Source organism: Bidens hawaiensis, unplaced genomic scaffold (genome assembly GCF_021521415.1).
Source record: "Bidens hawaiensis isolate Kalapana, Puna unplaced genomic scaffold, B.hawaiensis_p1.1 tig00022687_1, whole genome shotgun sequence".
NCBI classification, from domain to species: Eukaryota; Viridiplantae; Streptophyta; class Magnoliopsida; order Asterales; family Asteraceae; genus Bidens; species Bidens hawaiensis.
The window spans coordinates 118,075-145,023 of NW_027493543.1; the positions used below are offsets into that span (position 1 = coordinate 118,075).

Here is a 26,949-nt window from a genome sequence, read left to right on the forward strand (position 1 = left end):
ATAATTCTTAAATGTCATAACATTCGTGTAACATACATCTTGCGTTAACTTTCTACTTTTCAACACAACATATATAAAACGTTAAAACTAGGATGTTTCATTGGATTACGGGACATCCTGGAACCTGGACAGTACCAGAAACTGAAGGACAATTGGGCAGTGGACAATGATCATCCACCTCTAAACCCCACCACTCTGGTCCATTAATATTCCTATTTTGTAACACCAAATAGCAAAGGATAGCCATGAATGCCACACCCGCGTCTAAACCAGCTGACAATATATAATTATGTCGCGCCCACCAACTCTTGAACCTCTTGTAAACAACAAAGTTAAAAAACATCCCCACAGCAAACCACATATTATAGTTCACTGCTTTAGCTGGTGGTCCGGGACAGTTTATAAGGATTGGAATATTAACAAGTCGAGGCCATTTCCACTCGGGGTACTTGCGTGAAAGAAACCAAAAGGGCACTGGTGCAAGTATTCCAAACAAAAAGAAGTAGTTCATTTTTGAGTACAACCCGAGGTTTCCAAACATGCGTTGCGGTCCCACCAATCCCCATATTATTGACGCGTTGTAGAAAACGTCGTCTCCTGGGCAGGTCCATGGGCTGCCCACTGGTAGATTGGCCGGGTCACATATGAACTCGACAGTTGTGAGGAGCCACCAAGATGTAGCAAAGTAGACAGTTGATGCGATGATCGTTCCTACCAACTTTTAGGTAATAAACGCAATTAGTTAGTGTCATGTATAATTGCGAAGGATTTATAACTTAGGTGTTTATTTATTATTTACTAGGATACTGACCCGTGTTATATACGGATAAAAAAATATTTCAAACGTCATATATATGTAGATATCATAAGAATTTTTTACCTTGTTTTCTACAAAACCACAAGATGTAGGAAAAATATATATAAATAGTGGAATGAGAAACTATATAAATATACAAATCATTAAATTGCTAAAATAACAATCATACTAAAAAAAGGAACACAAAATCAGTTATAAATAATTAATTGTGGTTAAAATCGATTTTTAAATTATTTGAAAGGAAATAGTTGGTTATGATTATAGAAAATATTAATTAGTGAATTATGTGATAATTCTATAGATGTAAACCGGATGACTTGGAAACCTATGTGGACAAACTAGTTGAAGGACATATGAATACAGACCCGGCCCATAGGGTGGGCAGAGAGGGCAACGGCCCAAGGCCCACCATATTATAGGCCCATAACTATTTTTACACATTTATTATATGATATATAAATAAACCAATCCATGCTAAAAGATGTAGGTTGGTTTAACTATTAAGGCCCATTTCCTTCAAACAAGTGGTCATGTGTTCGATTCTTGCTCTATGTTTTTTATATTTTATTTGTTGCTCAATAGGAAGCCCTTGCATTTAATAGTTTTTTCTTTTTTTTAATTTTATTTGTTGTTCAACAATCAACAGGAAACACAAGCCACTAAAATTGAGGTCCAATCTTATTTGATTTTATTCTTGACTGCTAGTTTACTAATATGCCCATTTGTCTTATGTTTCTTTATTTTTTATATTTAAAGACCGAAATGACTTTTGATTGAAAATTAAAAATGTTAAAAGAGACGCGCGAATTGTTTAAGTATTCAAATTTGACCATTCTTACAATAACTTTGTTAATTGTTATTATAACTATCGTTGTAATATTGGATTTTTATATATACAAGTTACTGAGTTTTTAAATTTTGGGGGCCCATTTTTTCATTTGCCCCGAGCCCTCGACTTTTTGAGGATTCTTGGGGACGGCCCTGTATGAATATATTGTATTGCTTTAATAATATAGTAAGATTGTGTGTATAAATTTGTACCTGAACAATGAACATGGACTTTGGTGGGATCTTCATATAATGGCCTAGTTTGAAGTCACTTAGAAACTGTATGGCTTGTCGCATGCTGTTGTCACCATAGGTTTTGAATACCACGTTGGCAAGTGGTCTGCCGGGGTATAGATATCCTATGATCAGCTCTGTGATGACATTAAGTCCGACTCCCTGAATTATTTAAGCAATTCATCAATCAAGACAACTCACTAAATGGGTGGCAAAACAAATTCAAATGGGTTATTTTTGGTCAATATGAATAACTTTTAAAATTGTGATGAGTCATGATGGATGAAAAGTTTTTTCCAAGGAGATGGGTTGAGGAAATGCTAGTGAGTTTGGTTATGGGTTAGAATGAGTTTGTTTATGGGTTAGAATGGACTAAGACAATCTCCATCCTATTTTATTTCAAACAAAACCCACGAACCGAACAGAAACCGAACATAAACCGAAACATCGAAACCGTAACTGGCCAAAACGGAAAAAGAACCAAAACTAAACCCAAAAAATGCACGAAAAAAAATGAACCTGAACTGAGACGAAACGGGTTTCCTTTTTTTTTTTCTTATTATTATTTATTTTAACGAATGAGGACGACGGGGTAAACATTTTAATTGTTTTATTTTTTTATTTATATTTTGAGTTATTATTTTTCTATTGATTTTTTTTATAAAGTTTTTTGAAACCCTTTGTATTATAACATGTACTTGGATCAAGATAATTAACTTTACACATGACCCATACTTATCCTAACATTTTTTTTAGAAAAAAATCATTCTGACTCATATCCTTTCTGTCCCAAACCTATTCTGACGCATCATATCCAACCCAACCCATTCATGCGGCAGACAACAATGTGTATATGTAGACATTTTTTATAACAGAAAATATGTTAGAAGAACTAAAATTGTACAATATATTTCTAAATAGCCGAACATTACAATACCAAAATGACAAATTTGATATAGTTTTTTAATAGCTCAAGATTTAAGAGAAAACCTTTATTCCAAAGAAAATGACGTTTACTTTTAAAAAGTTACCAATCAACTAATTCTTCACATGTGTTTTCTCACGCACTAGATTTCCATGATGCTAAGCTTATCTCATAAAAATAAAAGCATGTCTAAAAATGTTAAATCAATTAAAAGGTAAAAGTAAAAAAATTGTAATATTTATTATTTTCTAATATAAAAATAAATAATAGAATTATAAATATATAATTAAAAAAGTAATTTATAATTGGTCGAATACTATGTATCACATGACAATCTGTGGTTGGTTGTAACACTATATACAAAGTCAAATAATATTCTTGTAAAAAATTGTGAAGATCGTTTTCATAAACTCTAATGGTCAAGTTGACTATTTACATATATGATTTGCTCATGTATAATGCAAAGATGCATAAATGGATCTTAATTTCACCTGGTTTGTGGTGGCAACAATAACACCAATGGGCAAGGTGAAGAGAGAAGCCAAAGCAATTGCCAAAATGATTCCCCAGTAAGGAAGCTGCAACTGCCTCCCAAAGCCTTCACATGTAAGCAAAGCAAGTCCAATCACCAATATCAGAAGACAATGAAACCACCATTCAGGGACAGTTTCATAGTTTTTCTTCATCATCCTAGTATGTACATCCCCTATATTTGTCCTGATTGATGCTTTTGTTTGCTCCCAAATTGTCCTGATCATTTGACGAAAACGATCAGTCTTAGAAAATTGACCATCATCAACAACTTAAGCATGTCAATAATTACCAACGGACGACCCAAAAAAAAGAATAAATATTTGTTCATACGCAACAGAGAATTGAAAAATAAAAAAATATATCAATAAAGAAATTTTATTAATATTTGTCATGGCTACCGTCAAAAACTATCGATGGCTGAAATCATGCCGGTAAGAACTTGATTGCTACAAAGGTTGACTTGTCTCCACACGAACTAAAAGCATTCACATCAACTTCTCCGTATCTATTTTTATCTATAAAATATATAGATTTTCTATATTTTTCATCTCTATTAGGTTCTCTTTCTCCATATCTATCTGTATAATTTAGAATTTTGTTGAATAGCAATACTCTAACTATAGAAAAGAACTGTTCATCACCTCTATAAATATTTGTGAGTGTATAACTAAGGAAAAAAAATAAGTGTCTATGAGTTAAATATAATAAAGATAGAGAATCTGAAGTGGTATGTTAAACAAAATTAAGAGAAATGTGATATTTAGTTAATAAAAGAGATGAAGATATAGAAGTTGACGGATATGATTCTCCTGTCAAATTAATAAATTCTTTATACATGTCATGCTCTAAGAAAATCTCACAAATATATTGTAACATTTCGGGATTTTTGTTCTTATATTGGTAATCTTTACCTGACCAAGTTTTTACTCGGATAATTCGTCAATAAAATCTCGCATTTGTTTAGTATATTTATTTCATGTATTTTTAACATAATTGATTATAACTAGAAGAAATATGCATTATATGCCCCCCTAACTAAACTAAATCCCCTTGTGTATCCACCATCTATGTTGAGGGACAAAATAACAATTTAATCAATTTACCCCCACCCCCACCCCCCTTCTTTCTTGTTCCTTAATTCTCGACTTAACCAAGGAAATTAGTATACCAAATAGTTTATTGATCAAAAACGTGTTTAACCGACACTCTAGTTATAGAAAATAATAATAATAATCTAACAGCTAATTGATTCGATTTTGCGTCTTTAACAAACCACGACTTATACGACCTTATTACACTATATAAAAATGATTATAATTCAATTAAACGCCTCCACACCTTCCTCACATCATCGCGAATATAAACCCTAACCTAATTGCATTGTACCTTGCTGTTAAGATCAATTTCACAATCTAGTTGGTGTCGTAACCCTAATTTTCCTTTCACTCTCAATTCGTTACGGTTTCTGGTAATTGGTATATGCTTTGAGTTCATTTTTAATCGATAAATGTTAACCCCAAGTCAAATTTAAATCAACGTTGATAAATAAACAAAATAGGATTCTAGGGTTTATTATTAGGGGAAGAACAAGACTAAATATTGTATAAAAATTAGTATTTCCATTCTATAATCATGTTTAGACTCTGCCTGACGGCTAGCACGTGTTTTGTAAGCTATGAATTGGCCAGGGGCGCAGTTTTGAGTCCCACCATGCCCAGTCTTCAGGTTTTATTTTTAAATTTTCCTTTTTAATCAATATTTGTTATTAATATGCATATATAACATTAGATAAGCATTATTTTGATAAACCAGACCTTGGCTTTTGTTTATGTATCCTAAAATTTAATTTCTTAAAAGAGCCTTTTACCACTCTTAATGAACCAAACTATATTCATTATATTATGTCTATTTCCATATGTTTGAAAATCAAACCTAAAACTAAAGAATGACAATAATGATAATAATAGTCATAATAATGCTAGTTGCACTAATACTTTAGTTAGAGGTTTATGTAAAACCCTATCGAATATCAAATCCGTCATAAATCTTGTAATTATTTCGTTTATAATTAATTAGTATTACCGTTAACAACTAGGAACTTTTGTAAACGTATCCCGAGGAGCTCGAACGTTTCTATCTTAACTTTCTACCACCATCTCATCACTTATTCCACTCCTTAAGGTGAGTAATCATAACCCCCTTTTTACTGTTTTACATTTTTGGGTGCGTTTTGCATTCACAAATTAAATAGATTTGTCATTTTCACTATAATTCCACTATTTGCGTAGATATGCAATTTCTCAATTAGTTGATACGTGCGAACGCGACTATGAGTTTATTTTTGAGTTATGGTTTTTTGGTATCTCATCCTCATTTTGTATGATAATACGTCACTGAAGTAACTCGACCCGTTTGGGACGACGGAAATGACCTTTTTTATATTCTTGTTTTATTAATTGATTCTGTTCATATTTATCGCAATGAATTGTCATTTTCAATATTATTAAATACAAAATTCGTGATTACTTGATCAACTTTATGTTAGTAAGCTATATATTTTTTCACACATGAAGCATGCAGCTATATGAGATGAAGCAAGAGAAAAAAAATAGGTTAAACCTTAGGTTGCAATGATAAATAAAGAACAATTTACTTTTTAAGTCTTTGACTGTGTTGTTTATTTCTTTATTTTGAAAACAATGTTATGCTTTATGTATTTGATTGTTATATGAAATATAATAACTTAGATATTGACATGTGTAACTTAATTTAGTGTATTTTGAGCTATGATACAAATTATGTCATGTCCCGGCTTGTTCCGTCATAGGTTGGGGTGTGACAGATTGGTATCAGAGCCATATGCTATAAGATAGATGGTTAGACGTAACGACATAGTAGTATGCTTAGGGTCCCTATATGTATTCCTATACATGCACCCTACTTGTTTAAATTTGTGTACATAGCTTAGCATATTTAAGTTGTTTATCATATACAATTTTACACATAAGCATACACTTAATCCGAGGCTATGCCTCACTCTCAAAATCATTTTCAAAACTCTATGACAATTTTTAATTGGGAAATTTCTTAAGAAATCCCACATTTGTACTCCCTTCTCCTTGAGGATGATTCGTGTGACGGATATGTGGTAAATAGAGGGGATACACTTGTTCGCCGAACCCTTGACACCAAGGCTTGCGAGCCTAAGGAAGTGCAATGCGCATTAATCTAAATCAACCGTGAGACCCGGTTGCTTTCCTAGAGGGTTCGGCGAGGGTATGAAACTTATTAGGCCAAAACATATCACAACAAACGTCCATGAATCTACTACCCTCATTGTATCAAACGTGGTCATGTGACGATTAAACACTTAATTTATAACCGAATTCAAGGTGGTTCATGGCTAAACTCATTTTTTTTGTATTGTGTTTTAGTTGAATAGATGGGTGAAGTATATATATACATGGTGGTTCCCGAATTACTTCAACTATCTACCTCAATACCCCCACCCCTCAATTCCATTTTAATCGATTTTTTTTCGAAGAAAAGCCATGGTGATACATGGATATTTCAACAATGAATTTTATTTGGTTTTCGAAAATTTTCCTTTTGTTGGAAGGAATCATGGTGGTTCATGAAGCCTTAACCAACAAATTAAATCTTATATTTCATTTTAAGTTATGTTAATGCTTCTTTTTCCTTTTTTTTCCTCTTTCATAATGCTAAAGAAGATAGACCTTAACATAATCAAGTTTCTTAAGTGATAATATTTTCAACCTCAACCGCAATCGCAACCTCAAATTATTAATAAAATTCACAAGTATCAATTTACGCAAACTTTTATACTTGCAATACTTACCCGAGTCTCATAAAACTTTACACATTTTATCCTTGTAGTATGTCTTCCCGCCTCATCAACCATAACCGTCGCACCAGCAACCCTGGCCGTAGCATGTCTTCCCGCATTATGAAGGATATCATGGAAGCCGTTCCAACACTCATTTATCAGCTCCAAACTGTGAACGCTGCTACCACACCCATGAATCCTAACCCAATTTCTTGCTCTTTCAAACAATTCAGGGGTGCTAACCCGCCCAAATACGTTGGGGCCGAGGTAAGCGTGTTCCTTAATAGTGCGTGTCCGGAAGATATAAAAACTACCTACGGCTCGGGTGTCTTTGTACAAGACGCCCTCATTTGGTGGAATAGCGAGAATTACTCTCTTGAGGCTGAGATTTCCATGGCCAAGTCGTGGGATGATCTCAAGAAGCTCATGCTTAAAATTTTTTTTCCCGAAATATAAACTCCGAAAGTAGGAAGAAGAGTTTTGGAATTTGAAGCAAGAAGGAGTTGATAATGTTGCTTGCAATGATCAGTTCCAAGAACTGAGCCTCCTCATCCCGCACATGCTCACTCCTCATGATCGTTCTATCGATAAGTATATCTCGGGTTTACCTATACAAAATTCAAGATTCCATCCCTAGTCCTGACTCAAAAATTCTTCATGATACCATCACCCTAGCCGATACCCTCACCGAAAACCACGTTGAGGCCGGAACCTTAACGCGGAAAAGTTCCAAGAAGCCCAATAATAATCCCACACCCGAGCCCACTAAAGAATCCAAGCGCGAATCCTCTAAGCCTGAATCCACCAAGCACAACAACAACAACTGCTCTTCCCACTACCTCAACAACAAAAGAAAGCCCAACTCTCAAAACTTTGTCTTGGCCCAACCGCAAACCCAACATGCCCTTTCAAACAAGAAGCCCTACACCGGCCTACACCCGTATTGCAATACTTTTCAATGCCACCATCTAACCCAATCCACTTATTGGGTGTGCACAAATTGGCACCGGTTCGGCCACCTCACCCAATATTAACCCAATCCACTTGATGGGTGTGCAAAAATTGGCACCGGTTCGGCCACCTCACCCAATATTGTCGGGAATCACCTCTTATGCAAGCCACTTCACCGCGGTTCGCACCGTCAAATGAACCCAACCGAGCCATACCCCGTTCTCCAATCATTACTACCATTAGCGCTTGTTACAATTACGGTGATCCAAATCACCTCTACAACGCGTGTCCTCGACTCGCTCAAGCCCACATAGTCTATGTCGCACCACTACGCTACTACACCTCCTAAGCCTACCAAGTTCAAGCTAACCAACCACAAGTACCCCAAATCATGGCTTCTCAAATTCCTCAAGCCCAACTCATGGTCATGCAAGACTTTCAAGCTCCAACCCCTCAAGCTTCAATTTCTCAGGCCCAAGCACCTCAAGGAACTCAAGGGTGAGCTTTCAACATCAATGCTCATCAAGCCCGAAACTCGAACAATATGGTGAACGGTAATTTTCTAGTTAATAAGCACCATGCTTCAGTATTATTTGATTCGGGAGCCGATAGGAGCTTTATTTCCTTTTATTTTAAATACATACTTGATGTGCCCCATAGTAAATTATTTAACGCCTTCACGGTAGAGATAGCTAACGGTAGTTCGGTCTCTATTGACTCCGTTATCCGTAATTTCACGCTCACTCTTAATGGGTGAAAGTTCTTTATCGACCTTACCCCTATGAAAATGGGCAGCTTCGACGACATCGTCGGTATGGATTGGCTCTCTCTCCACCATGCCGAAATTTTATGTTTCGATTAACTTATTTGAATCCCTATCGATGGGGAGTAGTTCTAAAATTTCCCGGAGAAAGACAATTCTCAAAGCTAAACCTCATGTTGTGCCTCGAAACCCAACGGTTCTTACTCAAGAAGTATTCCGCAATTTTTGCCCATGTCACTACAAAATCCCATGAAGAAAAGAAACTCTGCGATATCCCGATTGTTGGCGACTTCCCCGAAGTCTTTCCCAATGACATTTTCGGACTCCCACCCATTTTTCAAGTGGGGTTCTGTATTGACTTCGTACCTTGAGCAAACCCTATTGCCAAAGCACCTTACTGTCCCGCACCTTTCGAAATGCAAGAACTCTCCAACCAAATCTAAGAACTCACGAACAAGGATTTAATTCCCTCTGGTTCGTCTTTGTGGGGTGCACTTGTATTGTTTGTGAAGAAGAAAGACGATACTCATCGTTTGTCTATCGACTATCGTGAGCTCAATAAGCTTACTACTAAGAACCGTTATCCCCTTCCGCGTATCGATGATCTTTTTGATCAACTCCAAGGAGCCACATGTTTCTCTAAGATTGTTCTCCATTTGGGTTACCACCAACTCCGTGTCCAAGAAGATAGCATACCCAAGACCGCCTTCCATTCTCTTTATGGCCACCTTGAGTTTCGCGTTATGCCTTTTGGGTTGACTAAAGCTCTCGCAGTTTTCATGGACCTTATGAATCGTGCTTGTAAACCATACGTTGACAAGTTGGTGATTGTTTTCATCAACGATATCTCGATATATTAAGAATTTGAGACCGAGAACAAAGATGATTTACTCTCCATTCTCGATTCGTTGCGAAAAGAACAACTTTACGCTAAATTCTCCAAATGAGAATCTTGGCTAAAGCAAGGCCAATTCTTGGGCCACATTGTCAACGACTTGTATTCGTGTTAATCCCGCTAAAATCAAAGCCGTTAAAAAATTGGAGGACCCCGTCCTCTCTAGTGAGGTTTGTTCATTTCGTGCTTTAGTGGGGTATTACGGTCGTTTTATTCGCAACTTTTCATAGATTGCTTCACCCCTTACCACACTAACCCACAAAAGGAAAGATTATGAATGGGGTTTCAATCAAGAGGAGGCGTTCAAACTCTAGAGGACATGCTTTGCAATGCTCCGACCCTTGATCTTCCCGAGGACAACAACGATTTTGTTGTCTTTTGTGACGCTTCCATCCAAGGTCTTGGTTGTGTTATGCAACGAGACAAGGTCATTGCTTACAACTCGCGTCAACTCAAGGTTCACAAGAAAATTACACGATGCAAGATCTTGAACTTGGTGTGGTCGTGTTTGCCTTAAAAATATTGAGACACTACGTTCACGACACGAAATGTGTGGTCCTCACTGACCATAAAAGTTTACAACACATTTTCTACCAAAAGAACCTCAGTATGAGACAAAGATGATGGGCCGAGTTGTTAAGCGATTACGATTGCGAAATTCGCTACCACCCCGGAAAGGAGAATGTCGTGGCCTATGCTCTTAGTCATATGAGTCATATTAAATCCGTCTTACTCATGTGTCACCATGCAATCCGATCTCTAATACCGCATCTTCGATGCACAACACGTCTCGGTCACTGAAGTAAGTATACACGATGAGATGCCATGTGGCGCCGAACTCCAATTTGAAACCAAAGGTAATGGTTCACTCTATTATTTTAACCGTTTATGGTTTCCCCATCGTGACAGTCTTCGCATGTTCATCTTGATGAAGCTCATAGGTCCCGGTACTCTATTAATCCCGGTGCGGATAAAATGTATGCCAATCTTCATCCCATGTTATGGTGGCCGGGAATGAATAAAGATATCAAGGTATAGGTATCTAAATGCCTCACTTTGTCTAAGATTAAAGCCGAGCATCAAAAGCCATTTGGTTTGCTCAAGAAACCTCTGATCCCCTTTTGAAACTAGGAAAACATAGCCACAAATTTCAGTACCAAACTCCCCACTACTCAAAGTCGTATTGATAGCATTCGGGTGATTATTGATCGATTGACCAAGTTGGCTCACTTCATACCTATATGAAAAAAGTCCTCCATAAGCGAATTAGCTCGACTCTATGTCAAGAACATCATTTGCCACCATGTAACACCTTTGACCATTCATCTGAGCATTGTTTATAACCTCAAACCGATGGTCTATCCGAGAGAACAATTCAAACTCTCGAATATATGCTCCGCTCTTGCGCAGTAGATTTTGGTGGAAATTGGGATACTCACTTACTACTTGTAGAGTTTTCCTACAATAATAGTTTTCAGACTAGTATTGGCATGACACCCTTCGAATATATCTATGGCCGAAAATGTCGTTCCCCGATTTGTTGGAACGAGATTGGTGAATCGCAAATCATTGGTCCTGAGATGGTTCAAGAAACTTTCAATCAGATCGCTCTTATTCGTCAAATATTCTTACAACTCGTAGCTGTCAAAAGAGCTACGCCGATAAGTGCCGTAAACCTCTCAAGTTTAATGTTGGTTATCAAGTTCTCCTCAAAATATCCCCATGGAAGGGGTAGTTCGCTTTGGTAAAAGACATAAATTATCTCCTTGATTCGTTGGTCCATTTTAGATCGTTGAAAGGGTTAGTAGAGTTACGTATCGACTCGATCTCCATGAAGAGCTATCGAATGTTCATTCAACCTTTGATGTTTCCAATCTCAAGAAGTGCTTAGCCGAGGAATCTTCACACACCCCTCGCGGAAGTACAAATTGATGAATCTACGCGCGTTATTGAGAGACCTGTTGAAATCATGGATCGTATGGACAAAGAAACCAAACGAAGCCACATACCGCTTGTCAAAGTTCGTTGGAATCTAAATGTGGCCTCATGTTCACTTGGGAGCAAGAAAACCAAATGATAACCAATTACCCGCACCTTTTTGTTACGGCTTAATCTCTATTTTCGGGACGAAATTTCCCAATGTAGTGAATGCTGTAACATTTCGGGTTTTCTGTTCCTTATATTTGTAATATTTATCTGACCCGGTTTGTATTCAGATAATTCGTCAATAAAATCTCACGTTTGTTTAGTATATTTATTGCATGTATTTTTAACTTAATTTATAATAACTATGAGAAATATGCATAATATACCCCATAACTAAACTTAAACCCCCTTGTGTACCACCATCTATGTTTAGGGACTAAATTGCAATTTAATAAATTTACCTCACCCTTTTCCCTCCTTCCCATTGTCACCACCGACGCTACATACCCTTGTTTCTAGTTCCTTAATTTTTGACTTAATCAAGGAAATTAGTCATACCAAATCGTTCACTAATCAAAAACGTGTTCAAACGACACTTTGGTTATAGAAATTAATGATAAACTGACAGCTATTTGATTCGAAATTATGTCTTAAACAAACCACGACTTATATGTCCTTATTACACAATATATACACTATTATATTTCAATTAAGCGCCGCCGCGCCTTCCTCAAATCATCTCGACTATAAACCTTAAGCTAACTGCATCGTACCTTGCTGATAAGATCAATTTCACAATCTAGTTGGAGTCGTAACCCTAATTTTCCGTTCATCCTAAATTCTTTATGGTTTCATGTAATTGTTATATGCTTTGAGTTTGTTTTAAATCGATAAACTTTACCCCTAAATCAATTTTAGTCAACGTTGATCAATTAAACCAAATACGATTCTAGGGTTTATGATTTGGGGAAGAACAAGACTAAATATTGTATAAAAATTAGCATTTCCATTCCATAATCATGTTTAGACTCTGGCCTGATGGCCAACACATGTTTTGTAAGCTATGAACTGGCAAGGGGCGCGGGTTCTAATTACCCTAGTGATGGTCGGACAAAAGTCGTGTATATTATTATATTATTTGTTTAATTTTAGCTTAAATATTATGTGAACTTTGGTACTTCAAGCATGTTTATGTGTTTCAGGATACTTCATGTTAAGGATGCTTATCGGGATGAATTACGGGCTTGGAACGAAGATATAGAAGACTCATGATGATTGTCACGCTTTCCTATGCAAAATAATGGAAGAAAATAAAGAAAATTCTGTCAGACGCCCTTAGCGCGGCGCTAAGGGGTCCTGATGGTGATTTCAACGTATCTCTAAGATCATCAGAATTTTGAGTCTTTAGCGCGGCGCTAAAGTCTCACCCCTTGGATGTTAGCGTCACGCTAACATCCTCCTGACGGGAAAAATTACCCTAACTTTGATATAATCAGTTTTTCAGCCCCCATTCGACATATCCTTCATTCCATCAACCAAGGACAAGCCCTAGGACAATTTTCCACCATCCCGAAGCCTTTGTTTCGTCCGTTCATCGCATGCTTTCATCCTCACAACAGATAAGCGAATCCTTCGTGATGCCGATGTCAGGTTAAACCACTGTATTCACTTTAGGCTAGGGTTTGTGTAAACTAACTTTGATCAGGTTCTATGTTTTGAATGAGTATGAACTTGATTGATTGTTTTTAATCTTGTATTACATTATGAATTGATTATTTAAACAGTTTATGATTTTGATTGTCAAACTTTGCATCACTTTTCTGGTTGTGTTCATCACATGTAGGGTTAGCTCTTATGTCATTGAACCAATAATCATTAGTCATGGCTTATAACTGATTTTCATATTTTAAACTGGTAATTGGGTAAACCGGAGTTCAGTTGCGTCAACAATTCGGTTAGGGTATTGTTTGTCCTCACAACCCAACTGTTAGGTTTAGAAATTACTGCGCAATTAATCTCAAAGAATCTGTGATTAGTCGGTTATCACTTTACCTGAACCTGAAGTGAATCTTTCTCTCATAATTGTTTACAGCTTTAAAAGTAATCGTGTGTTATAATAATCATCTTTATAACCGATTGACATCGTTTGTCCACATTAGGTAATTAATTAGTAATTATGAACTTTACTTGCACTTTCCACTGATTCCCTGTGGAGACGACCTTACTTACCCATAATAGTTTTAGGTATTTAAGCTTCATAAATACTTGTTTTTGATTAGAGCACGACATCTACATCAAAATGGCGTCGTTGCCGGGGAATCAACGCGCAAAGTGCTAGTTTAGCTTAGTTTTTAATTTTTGTTTTTAATTGTTTCTTCGTTGATTTTACGCTTGGTATTTGTGTGTCTTACGTGTGTAGGTAACTCAAGATGACGTGGAGTTGGGTCTATGACCCACATGAAAGATATAAGGCCATGGAGGACGATGACTCGTACCGTACACATTCATATCATGGCCCACTTTCACCAAACTCTCAAGGCTTCTACAAGTCAGATAACCAAAGGAGCTTCAACCAGCAGGGTCGCAACATGCGGTACCAAAATTATTCATCGCCTTAATCTGATTATAAGGGTTACTATGGGTCAACAACAGGTAACCATGAAAACTTGTATCAAAGCAATTCTCAATCTCAGAAGAGAATTAATTGTTACCAGTTTGAGGATGATTCGGAGAATGATAGTGAAGGGTCCGATACGCCAAGTTTTGTAAGTTATCAAGAGGAGGATGACTACTACTACCATGAACATCCTCAACCAATATACGAGGAAGTCCCTCAACATTATAATCATGGTGGTACATATCAAAGAAATTATCAACAAGATCAAGAAGATTCTTCGGGTAACAAAGAAGTGTCTTGGAAAGATGTTATGGATTTTCTGAAGGAGATGAAGAGAGATCAAGAAGCTCACAATCAGGCTTTAAATCGGAGGTTAGAACTCCAGGAGACGTTTAATGACGCTCAAGATAAACTAGTGAGTCAACTATTTGAAGAGGGGGCTCAAATTGAACGAGAACAAGAAAAGTTGGCTAGTGGTGCCATGGTTGATGAGGAAGTGATAGAAGAGGCTCTTGATCTTTCAGAGAATGAATTTGAGGATCTGGTTTTGGAGAATAATACCACACCAATTCCTCTAATACCGAAGAGCCAATGAATGCATCAGTTGTGGTTGATGATGAGGATATAAAATGGGAGAGTTCGAATCTTTTTGGGCATGAAGTTGAAAGTTTAGACCCTGTTGAAAACAACCTTTGAAAGACCGGTGATTGAAGTAAACTATGTGAATCCTAATTGTTCTCCCATACTAGTCACACTGATAAATGAAGTTGGGGGAAATAGTGCAAGTTCAAGAAAAAGAAAGCTGAGTCTAGAAGACCTTGAGCAAAATTTGATGAAATGGCCTTGTATTCGGTCTACACGAGTATTAACCATGGGAAATAAGGTGTGGGTCCGACATGTCACTTACCGAGATTACACGGGAAACTCGGTGGGAAAATGCTCGGTTCGGCCCCGATCAATATTTGATGTTTCAAAGATAAGAAATAGTGTGTGGGCTCGGCGTGTTCGTTACCGAGCATATGTTGGAAATTCTGAAGGTAAATGTTCATTCACACCGACCCGTAATTGTTTATCAGACATCTTGAACATGAAGGAAGAAGTGGAGCCGAGGTGTGTCAACTACCGAGCTTTTATAGGGAATTTGGTAGGGAAGTGTCTGCTTTAACCACCGTAAACGTCATACCAGGTAACGGTCTGGCTGAAGACCTTAACAAAAACTTAGCGCTAACCGGGAGGCAACCCGAATTTTATTTTCAATTTGTATTTTATTTTAGCTTTTTGTAGTTTGTTTAACCGTTATATTTCAAGCATGCCATTGTAGCAAAAGTCAAGTGCGGGGATGCCACACATGGAAAAGTCAGAGTTTGCAATGTTTTGGTAAAGAATCATCTTAACATGAGTTGTAGCTTCCCAAGGTGCGTTCATACTTTGCTACGGTTGATTCAGGTACGTGTATATTTTTTTTGTATCCGAACTTTGTAGGTGTAGTTCACTATAAACCCTCACGAGACCTTACTCGTCCACCCGGGCTACCGGGGGGTTTAAAGGGCTTATTGCATACGCTAAATGCAATCGTGATTCCTACGAAAGTGAGTTAGGTCTTTTAAAAATTTTACTAGTTTAACAAATTTAATTATGAAATTTATATAACTTGGCTTGGTAATTAAAATTAACGGTTTTGCAAACGGTTTAAAAGACCTATCCTAATGGTTGTGAGAAGCGTGCTTCTACACGTGTGAGAGTTTGCAGATACTGTTGAGTGAATTGAAGAGCCGGGTTTGTTGAGCGCAACCAAGAGTATATTTGAGTGGCTTATTTTTCTTATCAGGTGATTTTGTTTTCATAATTCTTTTTGTTTTATTAGTTTTATTGTTAAAAGTGTAATTGTATAGTTGTATAATTTTTAAGCCCGGTTTTAAAATTTATTATTAGTCAATTTTAACCCCGTTCTCGTTAATGTTCTTTTCAATGCTAAATTTTAAACATTGAGGACAATGTCAACCTCAAGTGTGGGGATGGGGGAAAAATTAAAAATTTTTTGCCTTAGAGTGTCTTGATTGTGCGCAAAAGCCGGAATTGTAAATAGTTTATTGCTATTATTAATGCCAAGTATAGGTCTTTGGTCATGGTCAGTTTTTAAGCTTCTCGAAAGTCTTCCCATGCAAATGCTTTTCAAAAAGAAAAATAAAATGGATTGTTTAGATGGGGATATCGAGTCATGGGGATAGGTACACATGTTTATATCGGCAACCTTATTCCTCCGGTACGTGTGTGAGTTGACCACATATATAATACACATATAATACATAGTATATACACATGTCATACGAGTGCCATTATAGAGAGTAACCAGTATGCCCATGATATCTAGAACTTGGTTGTCTCATGCATTTCGAGATCTTAATACCACCACATGTATGGAGAAATTGAACTGTAGAAACCCACATATAATGACCTTTACATGAAAAAAATAAATAAATAAATACTCCCAACCCTACATTATCCCCTAGGAGCCAAGTTTGTGTCTTTTCCCTTTCGTTTGTTTAACCCACATTACAAACCGTGTTTGTCTTGGCCTTTATTATTTTTAACCTTGTGGATGAAATTCGATATGTCAAGAGTTGTATATAAGTTGTTTGTCGATCATAGTACACAATGTACGTATGTCTCGATTCAGTTGTTTGTATATATTGATGTTAGTATTTGTTAAAAAAAAGAAAAAAAGAGAAAAAAAAAGAAAGAAAAAAAAGTTGGAAATCAAAGAAAAGCTCAAAAAGAGTCTATGTTTGAGTTAGTTTTGTTTGTAAATAATAGTGAGTGAGTTGTTTGTTTGTTTAAATAAATTGGGTCTCATCCACCATAAGCTACTAAATAAATCCGCTTCCACGCCCTAACCTAAGCCACATCAAAACCCTTAGTTCTATTCTCTATGCAACCGGTGGGTAATGGGTGGAGACATGACTTGCTTCCAAGCTTATTACATTATGTTCATACTTGGTATAGAGGGTAGAGAGATAGTAGCACATTTTTTGCTGGTCCAGATATTAAACCGAGAGGAGAGATATTATATTATGAGGGGTATGACTTTGTGTGCCTTAACCGGAAACAAAGTACACTTGTTTGGGCGGTTCCATAGTTTTAAATTGATACATTAAATTATTTGGTGGGTTATCAACCTTGACAGTATCAGTTCTTGGGAATTGGGTATAACATTATACCTCACTAGTATTAATCTTGGTAATTTATGAATCATCGATCGAGGTGTATGTGTTGCATGAGAGTTTTCTTGAGGGCAAGCAAAAGATAAGTGTGGGGATGTGATGGTCGGGCACAAGTCGTGTATATTATTATATTATTCGTTTAATTTTAGGTTAAATATTATGTGAACTTTGGTACTTCAAACATATTTATGTGTTCAGGATACTTCATGTTAAGGATGCTTATCGGGATGAATTACGGGCTTGGAACGAAGATATAGAAGACTCATGATGATTGGCACGTATAATTGAAGAAAATAAAGAATATTCTGTCAAACGCCCTTAGTGCGGGGCTAAGGGGTCCTGATGGTGATTTCAGCGTATCTCTATGATCATCAGAATTTTGAGTCTTTAGCGCGGCGCGAAAGTCTCACCCCAGGGATGGTAGCGCCAAGCTAACATCCTCCTGACGGGAAAAATTACCCTAACTTTGAAATAATCAGTTTTTCAGCCCCCATTCGACATATCCTTCATTCCTTCAACCAAGTACAAGCCCTAGGACGATTTTCCACCATCCCGAAGCCTCCGGTTCGTCCGTTCATCGCATGCTTTCATCCTCTCATCAGATAAGTTTTTACTTCGTGATGCCGATGTCAGGCTAAACCACTGTATTCACTTTAGGCTAGGGTTTTGTGTTAACTAACTTTGATCAGATTCTATGTTTTGAATGAGTATGAACTTGATTGATTGTTTTTAATCTTGTATTACATTATGAATTGATTGTTTAAACAGTTTATGATTTTGATTGTCAAACTTTGCATCACTTTTCTGGTTGTGTTCATCACATGTAGGTTAGCTCTTATGTCATTGAACCAATAATCGTTAGTCATTGCTTATAACTGATTTTTCATATTTTAAACTGGTAATTGGGTAAACCGGAGTTCAGTTGTGTCAACAATTCGGTTAGGGTATCGTTTGTCCTCACAACCCAACTGTTAGGTTTAGTAATTACTGCGCAATTAATCTCAAAGAATCTATGAATAGTCGGTTATCACTTTACCTGAACCTGAAGTAAATCTTTCCCTCATAATTGTTTACAGCTTTAAAAGTAAGCGTGTGTTATAATAATCATCTTTATAAACCGCTTGACATCGTCTGTCCACATTAGTTAATTAATTAGTAATTATGAACTTTAGTTGCACTTTCCACTGATTCCCTGTGGAGACGACCTTACTTACCCATACTAGTTATAGGTATTTAAGCTTCATAAATTCTTGTTTTTTATTGGAGCACGACATCTACATCACCCAAGCCTGGTTTTTAGGTTTTACTTTTAAATTTTTATTTTTAATCAATTTTTGTTATTAGTATGTATATATAACATTAGATAAGCATTAGTTTGATAAACCGGACCCCGGTTTTTTTTATGTATCCTTAATTTTTAACTCTAAGTTCTTAAAAAAAACCTTTTACCACTCTCGCTTAATGAACCGAACTACATTCATTATATTATATGTTTATTCCTATTTATTTGAAAATAATACATAAAATTAAATAATAACAATAATGATAATTATAGACATAATAATTATAGTTACGCTAATAATTCTATAATTTCTATTTGTCGAATCTCAAATCTGTCAAAAATCTTTTAATTATTTTCATTATAATTAAGTAATATTATCGTTAACAACTAGGAACTTTTGTCGACGTATCCCGAGAAGCTCGAACGCTTCTATCTTAACTTTCTACCACCATCTCATCACTTATTCCACTCGTGAAGGTGAATAATCACAAACCCCTTTTTTTACTATTTTTTTGGGAGCGTTATGCCTTCACAAGTTAAATAGATTTGTATTTTTCACTACAATTTCACTATTTGCGTAGATATACAATTGCTCAATTAGTTGATACATGCACATGTGACTATATGTTTATTTTTGAGTTATGGTTATTGGTGTCTCATCCTCACCCTCATCCTTTTTTAGTATGATCAAACGCTGCCGGAGTAACTCAACCTATTTTGGATGACAGAAATGACCTTTTATATTTTTGTTTTATTAATTGATGTAGTTCATGTATATCGCAAGAAATTAACATTTTTAATATTATTATATAAAAAAAGTCGTGATACTTGCTCATCTTTATGTTGGCAACCTATATATATTTTCACGCATGACACATGTTGCTATATGAGATGAAGCTAGAGAATAAAATAGATTGAACCTTAGGTTGCAATGATGAATAAAGAACAATTTATGTTTTAAGTATTTGATTGTGTTGTTTATTTCTTTCTTTTGAATACGATGTTATGTTTTTGTGCATTTGATCGTTACATGAAATAAAATAATATAGATATTGACACGTGAAATTTACTTTAACGTCTTTTAAGTTATGATACAAATTATGTCCGTAGGTTAGTGTGTGACACATATGCGCTTTTCATTGAGGAATTTCCAACGATTGGACCTCCATCATTGAAAGCCCTCTAGTAAACTTCAAACAATAAATTTAAAGATAAACCATCTATCATAAAAGGTTAGGTATATACCTTCCATGGAAGAGAATCACATGGGATATGGTGGCAGCCAACGTTGCAAAGCTTAGACCATAAGCTAGTACAAACAATATGCTAAGGTTAACTTTTCCATACTCATCATATCCTGCTTGATTGAAGGAAAATGATGTTTGGTTCAAAACCTTTGAAACATTGTACTTTGTTCCATCAGCATGATACGTCTTGAAAGAATACATGGGAAATCTTCTAGCTTCGTACCAATTGTTCCAGTAAGATAACGGAATCACCATGTAAAAGATGATCACGTATCCGACCAACATATTCACCATAGCAAACCCGGGGGTGGCTAAAGGGCTTCCGAGGAAACCTGCAACCGTTGCCCAATCAAGGCCAAAAGCTCCAATACCGAACCCTTTAAGGCCTGAGCCGATTTGTTGAGCTTTGAAGGAATCCTTCCATATCCAGCATACGAACGAGAGCGCGGTGATGGATTGGAACAGGTAATTGGGAACCACATAGTATGAAAAGCTAGATATTAGCACAATTGTGAAGAATTGCACCCTTGATAGACTCCCTTTTGGCCTCTTCTTATCCTCATGTAATGCCCTACGGTTCAAGCTTAGGTTAGTTGATTTGGGTTTTACAGTCTGGCGGGCCCACCCATTAGGTACGGGACGAGTCGCCCACACCCGTAAAAGAGTATTAATGTACAATTTTAATAATACTAAGTTTTGAGTTTTTAATATGGTGGACCAGACCGAAAGTATGTAATCAAGTTGATAAATACTGAAATTTAGTGAGGGATGTAACCTGAACAAGGAAACTTGAATGAGACTAGAAGGCCACCACATGTATGGAGAGTCAACTAAAAACTTTCGGAATAGACCAGCCCATCCAAATCCAAGAAGCTGTTTATTTTCTCATCCACAATAAAATATATATAACAAAAAAACCACCATATAAAATTCTTTTTGGGGTTTAAACCGATATCGGTGTCGTGTTTAGCTTCATGTTTGTAACACGACCTTTGGGTTTGTATCGTGTTCGGGTTGACCCACCAACCTACAAACATGATATGTTTGATAGCTTTATAAAAGGACATAACGTAAACTATGTCAAGGGATAATCATAAAGCCAAATCATTTGTAAAACATGCCATATGCAGTTTGTTTCAATTGGCAGACCAGAATTCAATCGTTTGGAATCCTAATTTCAGTCTCAACGTGTTTCCCCAATTTACCGATTTTGGATTTAAATCCTTTTCTATATAAAAGTGCTTTAACCTTTTATTTTAGTTATTTAAGAAGTCAATTTCATGCAATCAACTTCAGTTTCCCAAACTATAATTTGTTTGAATCGACCAAATTTAGAATTACTTATAAATCAGGGTGTGTTGCAATCGTGACACCCAGTATTATCTCATATTTTTTCTCTCAAGATTAATTCTATGTACTCTATCAAACTCTTTTCTTGGTTGTATCTTCTTGATCAACTATGTATTAACTTAACTAACATCACATGTAGAAACTAACCTGAGTACTTTGTGTTAACAACAAAGCTGCAAGTGGATGAATGTCGGTATGGTAGAAGGCTTTAACAATAGTAATAATCCCAACGGCATAAACCCAGCTGGAACCTGCATTCGCTAATATAGTAATAAGCACATGTTCCTTCATGTTGAAAGGTCCCGGGTTCAATGAAAATGACCATCTAAGGATTCTAAATCTTTTTGTGGGTAGACTTGCGGCCATTATTTTTCCAGCCGGAAGAACAACAATTTGCGCTATAACTGAAGACACTGATAACGCGTTTTGTCTGTAACCGAAAAACTGGTTCAAGAAAGCAAGAACACTACATGATATGATGCCTAGAAACCATGTCCGGAAAGTTAAACACGGCAGTGTTGGATCGTCAGTTGTCGGGACGGTTAATCGCACTTGCTCGACCGGACAATCATTGACCTCTAGTTCTGGATATGAAACTTTAATTAATCAGAAACATAAAATTTTAAAGAAAATGAAAATTAAGCACACTAAATAACTTTCCAAGTACTAACCACCGATTCAAGACATTTGTGAGTTATTCTGTAACATCTAGTTAGTGAGTGAGTTCTAAACTTCTTTTACGATGTATCTTCACCACAAAATCATTGTAATTCTGGTATATTAATAAGACTACTAATTCCTACCTTCATATAGTATATTTTTAGCCGCAAACAGAATTTTTTTTCTTTTTAATTTTCCATGATGTTTACAAATGTGTTCAAATTCCCGGAAAACTAAACCAAGATCTATACAAAATTCACGATCAATAACCTCTAATTCTGTCATGAAACTTTAAGAAACTATTTCGCTATTTGCTAGGACCAACTAGCGGCGGATTCACGACAGACAATTAAGGTCACATCACATATTGTAACCAATTTTAGACGCCCTTTCGGACTCGTTATTTTATCACAAATCCGTCATTTATAGCAATTTTTAAATTTTTATCACAATCAACTAAATATTAAAAAAATATTTCATGTTACAAATATGTTCAAATTCCCGGAAATACAAACCACAATCTAAACAAAATTCACAAAATTGATTATATGAATTGAAAGAATTGTAGAAATTTAACAAAAAAAGCCGAAAATATAAGGGTTGTAGGAATCCCAACTATTAATCACCTATTAATCCCAATCAATCACTAGTCTTCACCCCCTGTCGACTAGCGACTTGCAGTTATTACAACGCTTGAAAACTTAAATGCGGATGTCTTTTTTTAGTAACGCGAAGTTAACGCACCTGGTTGTGGACTGAGTTTCTGGGAATCAGTTTGTGAAATATCCATTGTTAACTTTTGAGGAACTTAATGCAAAATGCACTAAGGTTTTTATAGGGTCGGCAGATTTTATAGAGTAGAATATTCCTCTTGGATTCACCTCCAACTCTTATGCCAACGCCTTGAACTTAGTTTCGTATGTATGCATCAAGACACATACAAAATCGTTCATTCATTGTCTTGACTTTTTCATTGCGCATTTAAGGACCAATAAATAATAATTGCACTAACAATAATTTGCGACAAAAAGATATAGTTGAAAAATGTGATATAAGAGGATATGGTAAGGCCGGACAGGCACATATAGAGCAAAGATAAAATACGGGTCTGGATGATGAATATGAGGTAGAAATAAACATCAACTTTCGTTTTCAAGATAATTGTACTTGTTGGAAATACCTTTTATCAGTTTGGAAATTAGTGCCATCGTTCCTTTTCAGTTATGTTACCTTTCGGTTTTCATTAACTTAAGACTCCAATGATTGCCTTAATTAAGTAATATATACCTAAACTTTTTATAATTTTAATCTTAATCTTAATCTTAATCTTAATCACGAATATCTATACAGGGTCAAGTTATTTTACAAAGGGTCACAAAAATGAGAAATGTGAGAAGCTATAAATAATTGACATGTGTCAAGTGTTGACCAAAAGGAAAAGGGTATAGAGGTAATAGTATACATTTTCTCTCTCCACATGCAAGGCACATGTTAATACCCCCATCATTTTAGAACGTCTATAACTTTTTCGTATGATATTTTTTTTTAAAAAAAAATTCATCATAATAACAATCGTTTTTTTATCTTTAATATGAGTATGATTTTGTTATATAAAATTCAAAACAAATATTACGTCACTGTGTCTTTTCGCACACCATTGTGTCTTTTCGCTTATCATTGTATCTTTTTTCGTCATTGCGTCTTTTCGCACACCATTGTGTCTTTTTTCGTCATTGTGTCTTTTCGCACACCATTGTGTTTTTTCGCTTATCATTGTGTATTTTCGCACACTATTGTGTCTTTTCGCTTATCATTGTGTCTTTTTTCGTCATTGTGTCTTTTCGCACACCATTGTGTCTTTTCGCTTATCATTGTGTCTTTTTGCTTATCATTGTGTCTTTTCGCACACCATTGTGTGTTTTCGCTTATCATTGTGTCTTTTTTCTTCATTGTGTCTTTTCGCACACCATTGTGTCTTTTTTCGTCATTGTGTATTTTCGCACACCATTGTGTCTTTTCGCTTATCATTGTGTCTTTTCGCACACTATTGTGTCTTTTCGCTTATCATTGTGTCTTTTTTCGTCATTGTGTCTTTTCGCACACCATTGTGTCTTTTCGCTAATCATTGTGTCTTTTTTCGTCATTGTGTCTTTTCGCACGCCATTGTGTCTTTTCGCTTATCATTGTGTCTTTTCGCACACCATTGTGTCTTTTCGCTTATCATTGTGTCTTTTTTCGTCATTGTGTCTTTTCGCACACCATTGTGTCTTTTTTCGTCATTGTGTCTTTCCGCACACCATTGTGTGTTTTCGCTTATCATTGTGTCTTTTTTCGTCATTGTGTCTTTTTTCGTCATTGTGTCTTTTCGCACACCATTGTGTCTTTTTATCTAATATATAAAATACAATGCTTAATACAAGTTACACAATAACTTGAAACGTAAAACACAATGGTGAATACGTATAACACAATGATCTAAAACGTAAGACACAATGGTGAATACGTATAAGACAATGACCTAAAACGTAAGACACAATGGTGAATGCGTATAACACAATGACCTAAAACATAAGACACAATGATGAATACGTATAACACAATGACTTGAACGTAAAACACAATGGAAACAACATATTACACAATGACACAATGAACAACAAAAAAACACAATTAAAAAACCCATTAATTTTTTTTTTTATATAACAATAATGGTGAATTATTATGGTGAATTTTTAAAAAACTCATATTAAAGATAAAAAAAAAAACGCTTATTATTATGGTGAATTTTTTTAAAAAAAATAATGTCGTATGAAAAAGTTATGAAAATTTTAAAATGATGGGGGAATTGACATGTGCCTTGCCTGTGGAGAGAGAGTCAACAAAGGTGGGTTATTACATTCATGCCTTTTCCATCAATTTTTATTTATTAAATTAATTGTCTGGTCCCGATTATGATGGTCGATTCGGCTCGGATCTTAATCTATCATGTCATAACTCACACAAAATTGTATTGACAAGAGAGTTAATGACGGGTTACTATATTTAGAAAGATGACCGTTTGTTAAAGGCGGAATCAATAACAAACATACGGTTACAATGAATATCCAAAGATCGAAGACACACACAAGATTCACTCAAAAGATTTCCATTTATATAATGTTAGTCACACAAAAGGAGTAATCGATTTAGGGTTTATAAGGAATCCTAGGACAGCCGTCACACACAAAATATTCTCAATTATTGTGTCGTGTGTATTCTGTCTCTCTTTTTCTGTGTGTGTTTTTCTGTGTCTCCTGGCGGCGTGCCCTAAATATTCCATTTATAGGCCTGCCAACCTAAGACAGCTGTCATTCCTTTTAGAAACCCTATCCGATAATACATATTCAAATTACATATTCAAAAATAAAACTAAGTGTAAAACAAGTCTTCCGGGTAGGCTTTTCATTAATCTTCAGTCTCCGGGTACGCAGTGTACTCGGCCTTCCTTCAGACTTGGTAAACATATAAGTGTACTCGGAATCAGTTTCCGGGTAGACTTTACTTAAAGAATATTTTACCAAGTAAAATATTCACCGAGTAGACTTCAATCTTCTTGGACTTATCAAACTTTGCCCGACAAATCCTTACGAGCAACCTTGTTCTTCTATGGTCCTGTTCGGCTCATTGTCAGTTGAACAACTTATTGATAAGGCGTACTCGGGAGTACATACCTTTCTTGAGCAGAACCTTACTCGAAATAACTTAGAGATATTCTATTAACTCATCAAGTATACTCGGACCATAATTATTAAAGAATACCTTGCCCGGTCTTCCAATTACTTGGCTTCTTGGACTTGGTTAACCAAACCTTACTCGGAAGAGTAAAAGACTTAGCTTTGAAGAACAACCCTGCTTGACAAAGTGAACCTTGCTCGGAGATGCCAAATCAGTGGTCCTTACTCGGGAATTCACTAAATAGCATACCTTACTCGGATATTGTAACATCCCGAAATTTCTAAGGTAATATTAGTTATATTACTTATTAATAGATGGAAAGTTTACTCGGGTTATCAGGAAATAAATAATATAATAGGAGTTGGTATGGGTCGGGCTAGTGTTGGGTAATGGATGTGGGTTGTGGACCTGGGTTAATTGAGATGGGTTAAATGAGAATGGGATTTTAGGGATATAAATACCCCCAAAATCCCAAAATATCTCATTTCTCACCAACTCCCCAACACACACATTCTAACCGATCAAGATTCGAAGCCGAGACCCGAGATTTGTTGATAGATCTGAGTTGGTAAGGTAAGAACTAATCCCGCAAAGCTAATATTACTGAAAATGGTTAGGATTTGACGGGTTAACCGGACCCGAAACCTTACTGCCCAAATCGGACCCCTAAAACGTCGATTTTAGGCCGATTTGATGGTTGGGGTTTGTAGGCGCGGATCATACGATTCCGTGGGTACCAAAATCGAGTTATTTGGCTAAGAAACGAAGGAGTTATGGGCAAACAGATCTGCAGCGCGATAACTTCGCCTGCAAGATTAAGTTCGCCTGATGAACTTCGCCTTCAAGCGTAACTTCGCCTTCAAACGTAAGTTCGCCTAAGGATAACTTCGCCTGAAGCCAAGTTCGCCTAAGGTTTAACTTCGCCTACGGTCAAGTTCGCCTAAGGATAACTTCGCCTGAAGCCAAGTTCGCCTAAGGTTTAACTTCGCCTGAAGCCAAGTTCGCCTAAGGATAACTTCGCCTGAAGCCAAGTTCGCCTAAGGATTAACTTCGCCTGAAGCCAAGTTCGCCTAAGGTTTAACTTCGCCTGAAGCCAAGTTCGCCTAAGGTTTAACTTCGCCTGAAGCCAAGTTCGCCC

General features: G+C 36.2%; 2 protein-coding genes across 2 annotated transcripts; one reads left to right on the plus strand and one right to left on the minus strand.

The window, feature by feature from the left end:
• LOC143566064 (oligopeptide transporter 5-like) lies at positions 1 to 23,293 on the minus strand. The gene is made up of 7 exons (XM_077052851.1): positions 22,842 to 23,293; positions 21,585 to 22,021; positions 20,863 to 20,960; positions 20,086 to 20,658; positions 3,296 to 3,554; positions 1,859 to 2,041; positions 1 to 718 (listed from the first exon to the last, which is right to left on the minus strand). The coding sequence occupies exons 1-7, from the start codon at positions 22,885 to 22,887 to the stop codon at positions 98 to 100; spliced, it is 2,217 nt and encodes a 738-aa protein (XP_076908966.1). The 5' UTR covers positions 22,888 to 23,293; the 3' UTR covers positions 1 to 97.
• LOC143566065 (uncharacterized) lies at positions 13,891 to 14,932 on the plus strand. Its single transcript, XM_077052852.1, has 2 exons — positions 13,891 to 14,313; positions 14,398 to 14,932. Exons 1-2 carry the CDS (start codon positions 14,150 to 14,152, stop codon positions 14,930 to 14,932), a joined length of 699 nt encoding a protein of 232 aa, XP_076908967.1. The 5' UTR covers positions 13,891 to 14,149.
• Positions 23,294 to 26,949: the final 3,656 nt, after the last annotated feature.

Excerpts from the sequence above, each read along its gene's own strand:
- LOC143566064 (XM_077052851.1), bottom strand. The coding sequence starts at position 22,887 with ATGGATATTTCACAAACTGATTCCCAGAAACTCAGTCCACAACCAG. Across the intron at positions 20,961-21,584 it reads TGTTAACACAAAGTACTCAG|CTTCTTGGATTTGGATGGGC; the intron begins GTTAGTTTCTAC and ends GAAAATAAACAG. Across the intron at positions 2,042-3,295 it reads TTGTTGCCACCACAAACCAG|GGAGTCGGACTTAATGTCAT; the intron begins GTGAAATTAAGA and ends TAAATAATTCAG.
- LOC143566065 (XM_077052852.1), top strand. The coding sequence starts at position 14,150 with ATGACGTGGAGTTGGGTCTATGACCCACATGAAAGATATAAGGCCATG. Across the intron at positions 14,314-14,397 it reads CAGCAGGGTCGCAACATGCG|CAATTCTCAATCTCAGAAGA; the intron begins GTACCAAAATTA and ends CTTGTATCAAAG.